This window comes from Jatropha curcas, chromosome 7 (assembly GCF_041381405.1).
Source record: "Jatropha curcas cultivar XTBG-Jc1 chromosome 7, XTBG_Jcur_1.0, whole genome shotgun sequence".
Taxonomy (NCBI): domain Eukaryota; kingdom Viridiplantae; phylum Streptophyta; class Magnoliopsida; order Malpighiales; family Euphorbiaceae; genus Jatropha; species Jatropha curcas.
In genome coordinates, this window is record NC_143157.1 from 16,761,371 (window position 1) to 16,780,408 (window position 19,038).

General features: G+C 33.0%; 3 protein-coding genes, 1 long non-coding RNA gene and 1 other non-coding gene across 6 annotated transcripts; 3 read left to right on the forward strand and 2 right to left on the reverse strand.

Moving 5' to 3' along the window:
* The first annotated feature begins 1,232 nt into the window (after positions 1–1,232).
* On the forward strand, positions 1,233–1,338 carry LOC149494789 (small nucleolar RNA R71). The gene has a single exon (XR_016321891.1). It is a non-coding gene; the product is annotated as a small nucleolar RNA R71 (small nucleolar RNA).
* Positions 1,339–2,721: 1,383 nt separating this feature from the next.
* Positions 2,722–8,791, reverse strand: LOC105640052 (jacalin-related lectin 3). The gene is made up of 3 exons (XM_089724430.1): positions 8,441–8,791; positions 7,477–7,920; positions 2,722–7,189 (listed from the first exon to the last, which is right to left on the reverse strand). Exons 1-3 carry the CDS (start codon positions 8,789–8,791, stop codon positions 6,725–6,727), a joined length of 1,260 nt encoding a protein of 419 aa, XP_089580556.1. The 3' UTR covers positions 2,722–6,724.
* A 1,482-nt stretch (positions 8,792–10,273) lies between these two features.
* LOC149494790 (uncharacterized) lies at positions 10,274–11,377 on the forward strand. Its single transcript, XM_089724431.1, has 3 exons — positions 10,274–10,499; positions 10,945–11,041; positions 11,128–11,377. Exons 1-3 carry the CDS (start codon positions 10,274–10,276, stop codon positions 11,375–11,377), a joined length of 573 nt encoding a protein of 190 aa, XP_089580557.1.
* Positions 11,378–11,766: 389 nt separating this feature from the next.
* Positions 11,767–12,873, forward strand: LOC149494791 (uncharacterized). Its single transcript, XM_089724432.1, has 3 exons — positions 11,767–12,075; positions 12,252–12,449; positions 12,604–12,873. Exons 1-3 carry the CDS (start codon positions 11,767–11,769, stop codon positions 12,871–12,873), a joined length of 777 nt encoding a protein of 258 aa, XP_089580558.1.
* Positions 12,874–13,113: 240 nt separating this feature from the next.
* LOC149494792 (uncharacterized) lies at positions 13,114–15,775 on the reverse strand. Of its 2 annotated transcripts, none has more exons than XR_016321671.1 (2): positions 15,635–15,775; positions 13,114–13,745 (listed from the first exon to the last, which is right to left on the reverse strand). It is a non-coding gene; the product is annotated as an uncharacterized LOC149494792 (long non-coding RNA). The 2 variants fall into 2 exon arrangements; XR_016321672.1 differs by having other exon boundaries at positions 13,114–13,910; positions 15,635–15,758.
* Positions 15,776–19,038: the final 3,263 nt, after the last annotated feature.

Consider the following 19,038-nt stretch of genomic DNA (forward strand, 5'->3'; position numbering starts at 1 on the left):
CAAAGACATCCTTGTTGGCTTGAGTTCTCCCATACCTAGCATCTTAAAAACTTCACAGGACATAAGATTAATGCTAGCACCTAAATCTGCCAAAGCTTTTTCAAAGTCAAGATTACCAATGTTACAAGGGATGGAAAAACTTCCTGGGTCTTTTAACTTTGGAGGCAATTTGTTTTGGATAATCGCACTGCACTCCTCGGTTAACATTACCGTTTCTTGATCATCAATTTTTCGTTTCTTGCGTAGGATATCTTTTAGGAATTTAGCATAGCTAGGCATTTGAGCAAGAGCTTCAGCAAAAGGAATATTGATTTGAAGCTTCTTAAATACATCTAGGAATTTGAGGAAGCTCTTGTCCTCTTGTGCTTTCTTTAATCTTTGTGGAAAGGGTACAGGGGGAACATATGGTTTTACCTTTTCTTTTTCCTCCAAGTCAATGATAGGTTCCCTTGTTTGTTCTTTTTCTTCTTTTTCTTTCCTTGGTGGTTCATCTAACTGTTTGCCGCTCCTCAAGGTAATAGCTTGCACTTGTTCCTTTGGATTCTTTTCAGTATTGCTAGGTAACGTACCTTGGGGTCGAGATGTCATCATGTTTGCAAACTGTCCCAATTGGATCTCCAAATTTCTTATTGCGGCCTACTGGATTTTGTGGTTCTCTCTAGTTTCATTCATAAACTCCATGTGCGATTTGGAAAGAGCAGTGAGGAGGTCGTCATGAGATTTCTTTTCAGGAAGGTGGAAACCTGGTGGTGCATTCAAGGCATTGTTAGGATTACCATAAGATAGATTAGGATGATTCCTTAACCTGTTATCATAGGAATTTGAATAAGGGTAATTCTTTCTTCCTTGATTCATCACATAGTTTACTTGTTCCAAAGTTTGTGGATTTAAAGAGTCCATGGTACATTCTCCAATTACATGTTGTCCATTGCACCTATCACAAACTTGCATGACAGAATTCACAGGATTAGTAGTTAACATGTCTAATTTCCTTACCATGTTATCTACCTTGGCATTAAGTGCTGTAATAGCGTCTATTTCATAGACTCCTGCGGTTCTTCTTCTTTCGGTATTGTTTTGGTAGTGGCTGTTGCTTGCCATCTCCTCTATCAACTCATATGCTTCATCAATTCCTTTCTTTTCAAAGGATCCACCTGCTGCTGCATCTAAGGTGATTTTTATGTTAGGAGATAATGCATTATATAAAGTTTGTACCTGTAACCACTTGGGCAAACTGTGATGTGGGCACTTTCTTAACAAGTCCTTGAATCTTTCCCAAGCTTCATACAAGCTCTCTTGATCATTATGAGCAAATGTCATTATCTCATTTCGCAACTTGGTAGTTTTTGAGGACGGAAAGAATTTAGCTAAGAATTTTTGAGCTAATTCATCCCATGTGGTGAAACTTCCAGCTGGACATGATTGTAACCAGGACCTAGCTTTATCCCTAAGAGTGAATGGAAAGAGTCTCAATTTGATTGCATCTTCAGAAACACCGTTTTGCTTGAATGTGTCACAAATTTCCAAAAAATTGGTGATGTGAGCATTAAGATCTTCACTAGGTAGACCCCCATATTGGATCGAGGTAGAGAGCATTTGGATAATTGCTGGTTTAATCTCAAAGTTGTTAGCTTCTACCCTGGGTCTAGTAATACTTGAGGTTGTCCCATTCAGATTAGGTGTTGTATAATCTCTCAAGGTACGGACCGGCTGTTGAAGTGGTGGTCCAACTATGTTTTCATTTATGTTTTCGTTTTCGTTGGCCATGTTTGCTTCTTGTTCGGGTTTTATTTCCCGCGTTTTTCTTGCAGCGTTGTGCCTACGACAAGTTCGCTCAATCTCTGGATCAAAGACTAAAGGTTCAGTCCTTTTCGATCTTCTTTGCATAAAACACCTGGAATAATTCTTAGAAAAAAAAAATTAAGTAAAGAAAATAAAAAGAGTGTCTAAATTAACAATAGGGTAATTCGTATTGATATTGATACGCCAATCCCCGGCAACGGCGCCAAAAACTTGACAGCGTTTTTTTTTTTCGCAAGTGTACGAAATCGCAACAAGTAGTATAGAGTAAGAAAGTATCGTATCCACAGGGATTGTTTATCAATTACCAAAATTATGTTAATCTATTATTATTTAGACGACGATAAAGGAGATTCGCTGTAAGGTAAATAAAATTTAAAGTAAAAATAGAAGAGATCAAACACAAAATTCAAGTGAAAAGAAATCAGAGGATTAAGCTACTAGGGAATTTGAATTCACTTAATTCTATCCAGCTTATTCTATTAGTTCATTAATCAATTTTAATTGTTCAAGTAGGAGAACAACCCTAAAGTCACTAACAAGCTCTCCCGATTTATTGTTAGTTATTCTAATTCAGTTCAATTACCTATCTTTAATAGTGAAATTAAACATAAATCAGATTATTAGGTTTTATGGTTGTTTTGTGAGTTCACAACTTAATAATTTATTAACTTATGAAAACCTCCCTTGAGTCAAACCATATAGCTTCCGCATCAAGTTATTATTCTCAAGTAAATTATTATCTTTTTCATATCAATAACCCTTCTCCCGAATGTAGTTATTGAAATAACTCAATCCAGGGGAAATTTTCTGCCTGGAAGCATTAAGCACAATAATAATTTATAACGAGAACAAAGAAAAACAAATCTAATATCATAAACTGGAATCGAATTAAGCTACATCAAATCCCTAGTATAAGAGTTTAGCTGGACATAGTAATTAAATTAAACTCAATCATGCTTGGCACATTCATCATATTTAAAGACAATAATAAAAGAAAGAAACAAGATGAAGAGTTTTAGAATAAAAACTGTATCACAACTATGTTGATGGCTTCCTTGAATCTTGGCACAATTGTTTGATGCTTGAAATCCTTGAGAGAGAGAACGAATTATGTAAAGAAATTGCCTAAAAAACGAGAGATATCTTGTTAGGAGAAGTTCCTCTCTTTATATAGAGTTCTTGAAGGCAAGTTTGACTCCTTTTAGGAAATAGAATCCTTATTTAGTGCAAAATCCTTTATAGGAGATCATAACTGTTTAGGTTCTTGATTTCTTCTTAATTAGGACTCCTTTTTCCCCAAGAATAGGTCCAGGTCTTGTTTAGTGTGTTTAGGAAACTCCCCGAGGTTGGCCCATGTGAGAAAAAGCTAGATTTGCGCATTAAATTCTCGCTGGTTCCGCCTGCGCAGCACGGGCGTGCTAGGTAGCACGGGCTGGTGAAGCATTGAGGCACGGGCGTGCCAGGTAGCACGGGCTGGGCGTGCTTTCCTCTGGAAGTCTGGCCAGTGAAACACGGGGCGTGCTAGGTAGCACGGGCTGGTGAAGCATTGAGGCACGGGCGTGCCAGGTAGCACGGGCTGGGCGTGCTTTTCTCTGGAAGTCTGCCTAAAGTTGCCTTGGGCGTGCTATGATTGACACGCCTAGGGACCCTTGTAGCACGGCCGTGCCTTTTAGCACGGCCAGGGCGTGCTACCAGTTAAGTGCCTTGTGTTATAAAGTTCTTTCTGTGCCAAATTCCTGAAATTTTCTCTTAGATCAAGCGGATTAAAGATCAAGGAAACTTTTGAACATAATTATACTAAAAGTGATTTAAAGTAATAAAAACTTACTCAAAATCTAATAAAAACTATATTAAAAACACTATAAAATTAACACTTATCACTAACTGTTGTTCTATTCTCAGTATATTTCACTGATTGGGTTTCTAATTAATTTTCTAAACTTTATGAGGAAGTTCTAATCTTGATAGCTTTCCATCATAAAGTCGTTCTGATATTTGATTAAGGCTCTGTGAAGAAGTTCTGAATTTAATAACTGTCTTTCACATAGCTTTATATGATTTTTCAAACTTTATGAGGAAGTTCTAATTTCAATAACTTTCCTTCATAAAGAAGCTATGATATTGAATAAGTCAGTGTGAAGCTGTTCTAATCAATAGCTGCACTTTGCACAGACTTTCTATCCTTTATAATTAGAACATTGTGAGGTGATTCTAATCCATATTCTATTCTCACAAAGTTTTTTGTTTTTCCGCTGCACTTAGAATTCTATATTTTGTTTAGAATTTCTAAAATTTGTATCTGAGTTTAGAAAACCCAATTCACCCCCCCCCTCTTGGGTTGTGCCATACATATACGGGACCCACAGTTGTTGGCTCAGGAGTTTGACATTAAGGACTTAGGAGTTTGAAATACTTTCTGGGTATGGAAGTTACTAGATTGGATAAAGTGTCTTTCTCTCACAAAGGAAATATATCTTGGATCTCTTAAAAGAAAATGGCATGTTGGGTTGTAAAACAGTTGATTCTCGCATTGAAGTTAATTACAAATTGTAAGCAAGAATGGGAGAACCGGTTGACTTGGGTCAACATCAGAGATTGGTTGGCAGATTGATTTATCTCTCACATACTAGACTTAATATAGCATAGGTTGTAAGTCTAGTTAGTCAATATATGCATGATCCTCGTAGTTCTCATCTTGAAGTTGTCTTTTGCATTATGAGATATCTAAAATCTGCACCTGGAATAGGTCTTCTTTAAGCATGGTCACCTAAAAACTGAAGCCTTTACTGACGTTAATTGGCTAGATCTCCAGATGATAGGAGATCAACTTCTGGATATTGTACCTTTGTTGGAGGGAACCTAGTTACTTGGAGAAGTAAAAAGCACATTGTGGTAGCACGTTCAAGTGCAGACGCAGAATATAGAGCCATAAGGAGTTTGCAAATTGTTATGGCTAAGGAAGATAATGGAAGAATTGTGAATGTTGGAAGGAGAAGATTCAACTTTGTTTTGTGATAACAAGGCCGCAATTAGTATTTCTCAAAATCCAGTTCAACATGACCAGACAAAGCACATAGAGATTGAAAGACATTTCATAAAAGAAGAAGTCATCGAGGTGTTTTGAAGCTTATCCATGTGACTTCGGATAATCAAATTCCAGATGCTCTTACTAAAGAGCTTAATAGCAAATAATTCCATAAAATGGTTTGCAAGTTGCATGTGCAATATCCATGCACCAACTTGAGGGGGAGTGTTGACTTGTATATAGACTATTAAGGAGAAAATCATTCTTGCCTTATTTGTTTTTTCCTATTTAGAATTAGATTAGTTTTTCCTATTTAGAGTTTGATAATTGTGTATAAATAGGATTTATAAATCACATTGAAAACACAAGAAATATAGAAACAATATTTTCCCAAATCTGTTCTTCAACTCAACTAAGGACCTGATTTTTAGTTGGACTATAATTTAGAGACCAATTTCTTTGTCAATTGCCAATTAAAAGAGGTTATTTTGGACGGAAGGACCAACATGTTAATGAAACCATAAGTTAGGGATTTCAAAGTTAATTTTTGAAAATAGAGATCTCATGTGTTAATTTGACTATAACTCAATGACTAATTTGTTATTTTCCAAAATTTAAACTTGTGTCATACTCCGAGTAAATTATACTAATGGTCATCTAACTTTGCACTTAATTTTATAACGTCACGTAATATTAATGTCATTTTTTAGTTACTAAAACTTGATTTCTATTTCAACGGGAGGCGACTCACCCGAATCCGATCATAAAAAAATACTAACATGGCACTAAAAATAAAATATTTCATTTTAAAAAAAAAATCATATTTTCTCTAATACCTTAATTTAAAATTTATTTATTAACTTATTTAACAAATAATGCCATCTTCATGAAACAATTTTAAAAAAATTTCAACAAATACCTAAATTTGATATCTTTAGATACCTTTTCGGACTTATTACCGATACTAAGTAGCAGTCAAAAATTTGTATCCACTTTTCATGATATTATGCACGGATCAGATATATCATGGCGAATTCTTCTGAAAAAATGGTGTATTTGCAACATTTTGTTTTCTTCTCTTTTTTATATTTCTTAATCATGAACTTTCTTCTGTGAAATATGTAATTTTAGTGTCATATTATTATTCCAATTATTAGTTTTCAGTAGGTGACCTCTCGTTGAAACAAAAATTAACGTTGAGTGACTAAAAAAATGACATTGAAATTATGTGACCTTAATGAAACTAAACACAAAATTAAATGACTACTGATATAATTTACCCATCATACTGAAAAAAATCAATTAACACTATCAAATTTACTTCTAAGTAATGCTTATCAAATATATTCCAATCTACCATAAATATATCAAAATCCTTGGCATGCGTTTAAGTGTAACACCCTCAATTAAAATAGCTATATATATTCTCCTATCAAACTAGGATTGTTAATCTTTTTGAACCCAAAATGAACAAGACTTAAGCTCTGTTCGTCAAAATTATTTGATTTAGTAGCTGTCAGTTGTTTTAGTAGCTTTAAGTTGTTTTACTAGCAATTTATCAAAGCATTTCATCAAATATTAAAGGAAGTAATGTTTCATAATCCACTCACTCAACCTCTAAACACTAATATCAACATTATAGTACCAAACAACATAAATAACAAAAATAGTGTTTTGACCCTATTCAAAACACTAAAAGCTCCCTTAAAAGCTATTGTCAAATAGAGCCTTAACCATTTTTCCATTGGTATAAGATGCTTCACCCCTATTCATTCATGCAATCCATGGATGTTAGTTAATAAAATTTGAGGGTGCAAGTTTTGACCTAAATGATTTGCTTAATTAACTCAAACCAATTTGGAATGCATTATGTAATATTTTAATTAATCCAATGAATTAGAAAATAAAACTAACCGTGTATGTCTTGTCTCCAACACTTCGTCCATGCTTTGATGACCATATAGATTGACCATTCTCATCATACTCAATGCAAATAGAGTTGACAATGGATCCACTAGAAATTACCAATTGCCTGATTGTAGTATAAAATCCATCATCCCATTGATCACCATCTCTACCTCCAAATGGCCCAAAAGATTTAGATGGTGTTGGGTCAGAGATAGGGTGAATGTGTGCCCCAAGTGCATAGAGATAGCCGCTGCTTCTTCCATGGAACCCTAAAATCTTTCCATCAAATGATGGAAAAGAAAAACGCTTACCAAATTCTCGACCAAATGGACCATAAGTTCTTCTATTGCTCTGGAATGTGAGTGATGTGAAACTGTAGTCATTCATTTCATTGATAGAGTCATAGTAACCCGTAACTGAAGTTAGAAACTCATCTGGATAATCAAGCTTAATCTACAACAAAAGAATTATAAATGCAAATTTAGCAAGAATTTTGCTACCCAAAATATGAATGACTTAAATCACAACCCTTTAAACACAAAAGAATCACACAACGTCATATTGTTCTATACTTTCCCTTTAAAATTTTACCTAAATGCATAGTTTGCAAAATTATTACTTAAAATTTAAATTAAATTCAAAAATAGCTATCCAACAAGAAATAATTGTTCTTTTCACTTGATATTTCATGTTGCATAGGAATTGAATTAAACTAATATAAATATTTTTAGAATACTAACCGTGCTCATTTTGGGTTCAAGGTCTTGACCATGCTTCTTAGACCACTCTGATAAACCATCATCGTTATAATATTCAGTACAAATGGAACTCACAAAAGCTCCATGTGTAATTCTTATTTGCTTTATTGCCGAATGAACCTCATCATCCCATAAATATCCTTTCCCTTCACCAAATGGACCAATAGTTTTTACAGCATATAGACTTGAGGTAGGCTCCAAATGTCCACCAATTGAATTTAGATGATCACCACACCTCCCATGAAACCCAATGATCTTACCCTCAGTTTGTGGGAAAGAAAAGTCCTTTCCTTTTTCTACACCAAAAGGTCCGTAAACTCTTCTATTAGTTTTAATTGTAATTGATTGAACCACAGCGGAAGAAAGATTTCTACCATGATATCCTGAAATTGAAGTCACATATTCATCTGGATAATCTAGATCAACCTACAAAAATGAATCATTATTAAGAATTGGCGTGATAATGGATTTGAGCTATGAAAATAATCTCTAGAAAAACACAACGAAAAGGTTTTAGTCTTAATGAAAAGGAGGCATGCAATATACTCTACATGTTTGGGCTGTAATAAATGAAGCCAACCGTAAGCTACTCGAGGCTCAGTTTGAAAAAAAAATTTTGATACTCTATCCAAATTGAGCTCGAGTCTACTTATCAAACTTGTAAAATAAATAAGTCGAGCTTGAGCTCAAGTTGAACTCATAAAAGCAGAAGTTCGCTTTTTAAAAAAACTATAAATTTGTAAAAGAGTAGAGCTGTATCTCAGTTTTTCAAACTCAAAATCAAGCTTAAGCTCAACAGAGTTCAACTTGGCCTGTTTACAACGCTATTACATGTATCATACCCTTTAAACATTTAACTTGATAGAAAGGCACAAAAGGCAATGATTATCATACCTTAACAAACTATGCAATATTCTAGATGCATCAAAGAATAAGACAGACTAACCACATTGGTGGTGTCTCCTCCACTTCCTCCATGCTTAGTAGATGATACCAAGGTCCCATTGTTGTCGTATTCTATATGAATGGAGTTGATTACTGATTCAGAAACCACAGTTATTCTCCTTATAGTAGTGTATGTCCCGTCATCCCAATAAGCTCCACCATTGCCTCCAAATGGACCAAAAGATTTAAAATGGTCAGTTGGTTCCACATACGCTCCAACAGAAGTAAGATAAGGATCATAACTCCCAAAGAACCCAACAATTTTGCCTATATTAGATGGAACCAAAAAATAGTTGCCTTCTTCTTTAGTACCAAATGGACCAAACACTCTTCTATTGCTTTTTACAACCATTGAACAGATATAAATACGACCCATAAAGACATTGTAGTAACCTGAGATTGATGTCAAACACTCATTCGGATAGTCCAGTTTGATCTGCAATTTTTTGCATCACAAATTAACTAACTCGGATTATTTTAATAATTAATGCACAAAATTGAATTAAAAAAGAATGAGAAAAAGATTTTCATTCCAAGCTTTCAATGAAGCTTGAAGACTAGAAATTGAGTATTGAGTCCGGTTAGGAATAAAATATTAAATGAGTTCAAAGAAAAAGGTTAATTTCTTGATGCACAAATAGTACAAGACATCTAAAAATTTACTTAAAAAGTAAAGGCTAGTGTATTTCTTTTTCTTTTTCTTTTTTCTAATATAAACATGATACTCCATCCCTTCCATAATAATAAGTTCAGTTTGATTTTGGTAACAGAAGAAAAGCATCTTGAACGGAGCGATTTTGTTGAATTTAAATCAATTGATTGATTTGTCAAAATAAGTTCATGGGGTTATATTGGCCGAAAAGGTTAAATATGACATTTTTAATCCCTCTAAATAAGTTCAAGCGTAAAATTCGATAAAAATGTAAAATCTACCCTTTTTAGTCCCTCTGAACAAGTTCAAGGACCAAGTTTACCTTTATTCCAATATTAAAAAGGCACTTTTAAGATTAGTTTGATGGTAAAAGAACTAGTTTAGATAAAGATTTGATAAGAATTAATTTGCAATTTTCAAAGTGATAAGATATTATTATGTTCATTGTATCTTTGAATTTTCTAGATTTATCCATGTCTCTTTGCATTTTCTAGACTTTGTAAATTGAAAAGCCATTATCTAGATTCATCACAAGACCACTATAAATGGGAAACTAGGATTAGAGATTGCTCAATCAATTAGATGTCAAAAATTCAAATTATAAAAAAGAGCAGCAACTCTAAAGATATTGTAAGTTTTAGTGAGTTTCTCTTCAATAAAATAAGCTTCCATTTTCAGCAAACAAAATCTCTAATTATTTCTACAGAATTTTTGCTCTCAAAGATCCTTTGGGGTTCATTTTGCTTCCTCTATTTCCAACAAATTTGGTATCAAAGCTTGCTAGATAAAATGGGTTTACCAAGCAACATTTTCTCTTCACAATCATTAACCCAAATTCTCATTTTCAATGGAGAACACTATGAATATTGGAGTCTCAAATGGAGACCATTTTTTATCTCACATGATTTATGGAGTATAATAGAAGAAGGATATCTGGAAAGACAAATACCAGCAACAAAATGGACAGAAGCATAGGAGAAAAATTACAGGGAGAACTTGAAGCAAAATGCTATGGCTTTAAGAATTATCTAGCAAGGAGTAAGCAAGGCTATATATCCTAGAATCTTTGGAATTGAAAAAACCAAAGATGCTCGGGAAATTTTGAGCAAAGAATTTCAAGGCTTAGAAAAAGCCATCCCCATAAAGTTGCAAAATTTATGGAGAGATTTTGACAATCTGATGATGAAGGAAAATGAGCTTATCAAAGATTTCTCTTCAAGAGCAAATGAAATTATCAATCAAATAAAGAGTTGTGATGATGCTGTTCCTAAAAAGAAAGTTGTTGAGAACATACTTAGAAGTTTACCGGAGAAATTTGAGCACATAGTTGCTGTTATTGAAGAAACAAAACACCTATCAAGACTCACTATTAGTGAGTTGATGGGTTCTCTAGAAGCACGAGCAAAGAGTGAGCAAGTACAACAAACAACCGTTGGAACAAGCTTTTCAAGCAAAAATAAACCTGTCCAACAAGATATCCAATACAAAGCAAGATCAAAGAAGAAACTCATTTCCAAAAAGAGAATCATATAGCTGAGGACGAGGAGGTTTGAATCAAAATAGAGGCAGAGGCAAAAGCAATGGCCGAGGAAGATCAATTTCTCAATAGCAAAGACACAATAATTCTCCTTATTGCACCATTTGCAAAAAGACAAATCATAAATCTAAAGATTGCAGATATAGGTGCACTAAATGTAAAATTCCTAATCATTCCGAAAGGGATTGTTGCTTCAATGATAAAGGAGAAGGCAGTGGAGACAAACAAGCAGCAACTTTTTTAAAGGAAGCCAATCAACAGTTGTTCTATACCTGTATAAAACCTTAGCACAAAAACAATGATGTATGGTATGTAGATAGTGCTTGCAGTCATCACATAATAGGCAATCAAGAATCATTTATGGAGTTTGATAAAAACTTTCAACTGAAGTGGAAATTGGTGATAGCAAGATGGTAAAGATTGAAGGAAGATGAGACATTGTAGTCCACACCAAAGAAGGTAATGAAAGACACATTCATGATTTTTTTTACTCTCCTAGCATTAATCAAAACCTTCTAAGTGTTGGACAAATGTTGAGGAGAGGATATGAACTAATTTTTGATGTTGATAGATGTGAAATTTATGATAAAAAAGCTAATCAAAAGGTGGCTGTGGTGAAAATGGCTCCTGATAACATTTTTCCCTTGAGAATGCAAACTCTAGCGAATGTTGCATTGAAGAGTGAGCATGTTGATGAATCTCGATTGTGGCATTTGAGATATGGCCACTTGAACTATAACGGATTGTAGTTGTTAAAAAGCAAGAATATGGTGATTGGAGTTCCATCAATTCAAAGCAAGACTCGAATTTGTGAAGGATGGATATATGGAAAGATGCACCGGCTACCATTACCGAAAACTTCTTGGAGAGCAAGTGCATCAGTAGAGCTGGTTCATGTAGATATTTGTGGACCTACTCAAACTCCATCCTTGAGCAATAAAAGATATTTCTTTTTATTTGTTGACGATTATACAAGAATGATTTGGATTTATTTTCTAGATAAAAAATCAGATGCTTTCTCCATGTTTTTGAAATTTAAACCTCTTGTAGAAAAACAAAGCAGTTATCAAATGAAGACACTCAAATTTGATCGTGAAGGAGAATTTCTATATGTCTTTCCTTAATTATTGTAAGGAACATGCAATTCAAAGGCAAGACACACTCCTCAACAAAACAGTGTGGCAGAACAGAAAAATCACGCTATTGTGGAAATGGCCCGGAGCATAATGAAAAGGAAGGACTTCCAAGTAAATTCTGGGCTGAAGCTGTGAACACAACAATTTATATTTTAAACTGCTTACCAACAAAGGCGATTCGTAATAAAACTCCATTTGAAGCTTATCATGGTTGTAAACCCGTGGTTAATCAGCTGAAAGTTTTTGGGTGCATTGCTTATGCTCTTAATACTTCTCAAAATAAAGAGAAGTATGATGGAAAAGGAAAAAATGTATTTTTGTCGATTATATTGATGAATCTAAAGGCTATCGACATTTCAATCCTTAAAGAAATCAGCTAATACTCTCAAGAGATGTTATTTTTTATGAAATGGCAGCATGAAAATGGGAAGAAGTTGCAAGTCAAACTCCAGCAACACTTGAATTTATTGAACCAACCGTAAGCCAGCAAAATGTTGTTCAAGAAGCTAGGAATGCAAATGGAGATTCTCAAGGTGGCACATCAAATGCAAATATCCAAAATGATAGCTCAAATTCTAACTCTCCATCAAGAAAGTATCAGTCTTTGACTGATATTTATAACTCTTCTTATGTTGCTTTCTTCTCTAGTGAACCACAGAATTATGAAGAAGCTGCAAAAGAAGAAGTATGGAGAAGGACCATGAATGAAGAAATAACAAGCATTAAAAAAAAACCAAACTTGGGAATTGGTGCATCTTCCAAAAGGAAAATATACCATTGGACTGAAATGGGTCTATACAACCAAATATAATGAAGATGGTAGCATACAAAAACACAAGGCTCAACTTGTACCCAAAGGGTATTCAGAGCAGGCTAGGGTAGATTTCACAGAAACATTTGCACCTTTGGCTCAAATGGAGACTATACGGGTTGTTCTTACATTAGCCGCTCAATTGGAATTACAAGTTTTTCAACTTAATGTCAAGTCAGCCTTCCTTAACGGTGAACTTGAAGAAAAAGTATATGTGGAGCAGCCTCAAGGCTATGCTATAAAGGGAAAAGAAGAGAAATGCTATCGACTTCTCAAGGCTCTCTATGGCTTGAAGTAAGCACCAAGGGCCTGAAATAACAAGATTGATTCATATTTCTGCAAAAATGGCTTTATTAGAGGTCAATCAAAACCATCACTTTATGTGAAGAAGAAAGGAGCAGATTTTTTAATAGTTTGCCTCTACATTGATGATTTTATATTTGTTGGGATAATATTGTTGAAGAATTCAAGAAGGCAATGATGAATGAATATGAAATGACAGAGTTAGGGCTTATGAAATAATTCCTTAGAATGTAGGTGAAGCAATCCAAAAGAGAGATTTTTATTTCTCAGGAGAAATATGTCACAGACTTGCTTAAAAAATTTCAAATACAAAATTGCATACCAGCAGCAACTCCTTTAGCTCTTAATGAAAAATTACAGCAAAATGACGAAGTAGAAAAAGTTGATCCTAAGTATTATCGAAGTCTTGTTGGCTCATTGATATATCTCACAAATACAAGACCTGATATAGTGAACTCTGTGAGTATCATTTCCAGATCTATGCGGAACCCAACAAGCTTCATTTCGCAACAGCAATGAGAATTTTATGCCATCTCCAAGGCACCAAGAATTTTGGAATCGGGTATGTGAAGGATAAAGAGAGCAAGCTAGTTAGTTTTACCGATAGTGATTGGGCCAGAAATCTTGATGACAGGAAAAGCACATCCGGATACATTTTTTGCTTAGGCTCAAATGCGATTTCTTGGAGTTCTAAAAAACAAAGTTCAGTTGCTTTGTCATCTTCTGAAGCCGAATACATTGCAGTAAATGAAGCCGCTTGTGAAGCAATCTGGTTGAGAAGAATTCTTTTTGACTTGCAGCAAAAGAACTCAAGTCCTACTACCATTTACTGTGATAATAGGTCTGCAATTGCCATGACTAAGAACCCTGTTTTTCATGCAAGATCAAAGCACATTGAGTTGCGCTATCATTTCATTTGTGAGATGGTTAACAAGAAGGAGCTTTGCTTGGAATTCATCAACACTACTGATCAACCTGTAGATGTTCTTATAAAGGCAGTGTCTTTCGAGAAACTCCAGCAATTGAAAATTACTAACAAGGGATGATAAGAATTAATTTGCAATTTTCAAAGTGATAAAATATTATTATGTTCATTGTATCTTTGAATTTTCTAGATTTATCTGTCTTTTTGCATTTTCTAGACTTTGTAAATTGAAAAGCCATTATCTAGATTCATCATAAGATCACTATAAATAGGAAGCTAAGATTAGAGATTGATCAATCAATTAGAGTCAAAAATTCAGATTATAAAAAAGAGCAGCAGCTCCAAAGAGATTGTAAGTTTTAGTGAGTTTCTCTTCAATAAAATAAGCTTCCATTTTCAGCAAATAAAGTCTCTAATTATTTCTGCAGTATTTTCACTCTTAATGTCTCTTCCTCGATATTTTTGTTGCCCTAACAATTCACCTTAAGTTGTTATTTTTGTTAGTTTTTATTACAATTTTAGTCCTAGTTTTACCATATGTCAAAAATATAAATAAAATTGTGATCTTATTGTTAATTATTAATTGGAATATGCAAAGGTGAAATTTGATTCATTGATTTTATAATTTAGCATGTCAAATTATAAACCATTATTGATGACATGATTGAACCAAGATACAAAATTAAGAAATAAAACTTAATTTCCTCCCTGAACTTGGAAGCAAAATTCAATTTTTGACCAAAATTCAATTTTTTACACAATTTACCCCCCAAACTTGGGAGCAATATTCAATTTGACCAAAATTTCTCTTTGTATACAATTTACCCCCTAAACTTGCAACAAAGAACAAAAAGCCCAATTTTTTACTTACACTAAACTTTATTTCTAAAATTGAGCTTCCAAGTTCAAGGGATAATTTAAAATTTTGATATTTGAAAGAATAATATAGCAATAGTCCTTTATTTTAATTTTGTTTTGATGTTAAATTATGATTGATGGAGATGTCAAAGCATATGTAGATATAGTGTAATAATAAACACATATATAACCTTAGAATAAATCTAGGTTTGAATGCCAATGAGTAATGCTAAAAAAGGTAAAAAATTACTATCTTCATTTCATTACATGTATCGTTTGAGGTTTTTGCGCACCAATTAAAAAGTATTGAAAAGTATCAATATTTTAGCAAAAAAATAGTTATAAATAAGTAAATTACCCTTTATCAATTTCTTAATAATTAATGCGTACATAGTGGAGAAACAAAAAGGACAAGTATAAAATTGAAAACAAATTAATTAGTACTTCCTTGATAGTCTAAAATAATAATTATAGTGGAACAAAAAAAATTAACCTTAAAATACGCTTATAGTAAGAAGGGAGCAAATCTATATCTAGAATTATTTTATCTTCTATTGGGATTGGTGTAGAAATAAATTCTATAAAATTTTGTGGAGTTTGATTGAATTTTAAATTTTTAAATTTTGTGGGTAGTTTTGTCAAATAATAAAATTTGCTCTGACATTAACATTTCATGCCCTGGAAATAACTCTACCCTTAAAAAATTATGACATGTAGAATTAATCTTAAATTTATATCATACATAAATGACATGGATTTCAATTAGATTCAAATTTCAAATTTCAAATTCATTACAACAAACATGAAAAATTCATACATCAAATGGATTCTACATTTTAAAAAAATGGTTTATACCAAAGTTTGTTTATCTTGTTTGCTAAGAGTCATGCCCTTTCTTTTTCATCCAAAACAAAAGAATTTAAAGGTAAATGCAATTAAATGCAAAACATGGCTTGAATAAAAATGAACTAACCTGAAAGTCTTTATTAGGGTTTCCACCAATGTAAACTTTTCCATCAGACCATTTGGAGCTTCCATTTTCATCATACTCTACTGCTATGTAGTCGACAACCATTCCACAATGTAAGAACATTTGTCTAACAGTGGTGTGGACTCCATGGTCCCATGAATTCTCAGACTCACCTCCGAATGGCCCAACAATCACAGCCTTCTTCATCAAGTTTAATCCACATATACGAGATGAACATATAAGGAGACTCTATACTCAACTTGAGAGATGCATTTACCACAAAGCTATAAATCTGCAGCTGCACTTATATAGTTAAACATAAGGATAAAGTTAGATGCCTACATCATCTAGGTATTTCTTTCAGATGACTATATATTGTTGCTTATAAGTTTTTTTAATCAACTACTACAATCAAATCTTATACAAAAATATGATGACGTTGTAGGAGTTGCATGCCTTACTGATTGAGCCACTCCTTATGGGTTAGTGCACTTTGTTTAATTAAAAATAAAAACAAAAAATCATATTCAAAAATGACAAAAAAAAAAAGAACAGGAAACAAAGGTTTCATTATGTGGAATAAAATGTTGTTTTATAAGACAAGATAGAATTAAATATCTACTAAGATAGCCTTTATTTCCACAATCCCATGTGCTAAGGCCACTATTAAATTAATGGAATAACGTGAAAGAGACTTGTACTATTCTTGACTAATTTCTCTATAAATCTTACCTTCCTTTTCAGCTTTCTATAACAAAAAAATCAAAATTAAAAAAAAATGATTTTTGTTTTTTATACTTATATATAGCAATGTCTCCTCATGCAGTACTGGGATTTGCACTAATTTATACTTATATAGGCATGTCATACTGCCCCAAATACTATTACTAATAAGCCTATAGAGTGCTATATATGATAAACAATCAATTAATCCAGTAATATGTATATAAAATTATAAGCAAAAAATAAAAATACTAAAGCTCATAAGACTACCAAGGTAATAAATAAACAGATCAAACAAGCAAAACAAAAGCTCGGAATTGAACAAATAAACAAAAAAATTAGCTGCTCTTACTAGGCCCAGCCACAACAGGTGATGTACTCCAAAGGAGTAAGCAGAGGAAAGCCAAGTAGCGAACAGGACAGCCTAGTCTTGATTTGCTTATTATTGATTAACTGCAAAATATCAGAGATATGAACTTAGGATGGTGTTTGATAGGTATGTAGTGAGGTGGTGAAGAAAAGATAAAGTAGTGACAGAACTCAGAAGAGGATGCAATTATAGCTACGGGAGGTGGCAGCTTAGGCAAAGTAAAACCATTTAATGTACAATAAATTTAGTCCTCAGGTACAGTTGAAGGTTTATTAATTTCTTTGGCGCATTTTGTGAGGTGAAGTCTCATCTGTTTAAATAGGTCAAGTTAAGGCTAACCATGAACTATTTATAATTTAAAAAGATGAAGAATTCATAAAAGGAAAAAATTATAAAATTCCAACTATTGGTCTAAAATCAGATTTTACTCCAGAAGCTGCTACATATATAGACAGGAAGACTATGTGCTCAAGATGAGAAGATGAATTTACCACTAAGATATGAACTTACAAAGTTTGAACAATTTGAAGGAATTAATCTTAGTTTTCCAATGTTTTTAAAATTAAATCTTATTATTCAAACAAGTAGAAAATTTGATTCATTTTGCAGAGAAATTAATATTGATTCCTAAAATTTTAAAAATTTTTGTTGTTACCATATTCTTAGCGCTAGGAAAATCAACAACTTTGAAGTGTTGCTTCTATATGGAATTGTTAAAAGTGGGTTATATGAACAAATCGGGTTCTAATATAACCCAATAGTCCTACTGCTGTATATTATCCTTTTGGCAGCAACTCTAGTTGCTGTTATACCTTTGCCTATGAGCAAATATAGGACTGTATATAATTTGGATCAATTGAAAGTTGAAGCTAATTGACCGATTCAGTTTGATTAGATCGTAAAATTATTTGGCTGAATTTTGCTTACCAGAAAATTTTTTGGGTTCGGTTCAATATATAATATTGAAATACCTAAAAAAACGTAAACATTAAGTCAAAACCAAAAAATCAAATTGAACTTGATATGATTCAGTTTTTGGTTTAATTCAGTTTTCCTCCTATAAAAGTTTGATTTACTGATTTGGTTCGATTTGAGTGAACCAATTGAATCCCCATTCCTATTAGCAGAAAATTTCCTTCTTGATGCCTTAATTATGTGAGCTTTCAGGAGCAAATGTAGTTTTTGCTATATAACTTTTGCTGCCAATTCCTATAGTGTATATATGGAATTTTAATCAAAAGAAATGTGATGAGAATAGATTGAGGAATATTGTTAGAAAAGATAGAATCTATAGAACAAACAGAGAATGACTAGTTAACGAGAAGCCATAAAAACAGAAGGAAAAATTGTGTACCTTGGAGCTTCAGCTTCACTTTCTCTCTTACTGCCGCCCTAGTGATTACGGCCATATCTGAACAAAATGAATGAAACGCAAGAAAATGAGAAAAAATTACAGCTACTGGGAATCTCTTAGATAGAAAACAAATGAACGGTGTGACTGACTATTGGGAGTGAAGAAAATGATCTTATTTTAAAATGAAACGGTTTCAATCTGTGAGGTGGAATGCAATATGGTTGCGTGCACACCTATTTTTTAATAAAATGATCTTATTTTAAAACAACTTTATGTTCATAGAATGGAATTAAAATATGACTCTGCCTTCTTAAAAAAAGACCTTGCCTTGTGCAAATTCTCCCTCTCTTTTCATAACCGCTTTGTTTCTCGAGCCGACAGTATGTTTTTTTAAACTGCATATGAAAGTGGGGTCAGCAAGCGGTCGATTGGGTGGCATAAAATATAAACCGAATATTTTAAAACAGAGCGAATGGAATCGAAATCAGCATTTAAATCGAATCGATGAATTTTTATCAAATCGATTCAAATTAAATATTAAATTTGATTTAAATGAAGTAAATCAATTAATTGAACATCTCTTGAACACCTTATCGAACCGAATTGAAATAGATCAATTCAGTTTTTAGTTGGGCTCGATCCGTAGTTTTGCTGGCCACTAAACGAAGCTCATGCATTAAGATATTTCACCTTACTATTTCAGAATAAATTGGGAAAGACACATTCAACTTAACTATTAAGTATTCAAGAATGTTTTTACAATTAGACTTAGATATCAAATTAGTTTTGTGATTGGATCCTTATTGAACCGGATCAGTTTGATTTAACTAAATCTTTTGCATTTTATACTTTTTTATTAACTATAAAAATTAAGAAGTATAGTTATAAATAATAAAACATTGGTATTGAATGTTATTCTGGAGTGCAACTGGAAAATCAATAACCTCCTCCAATTATATT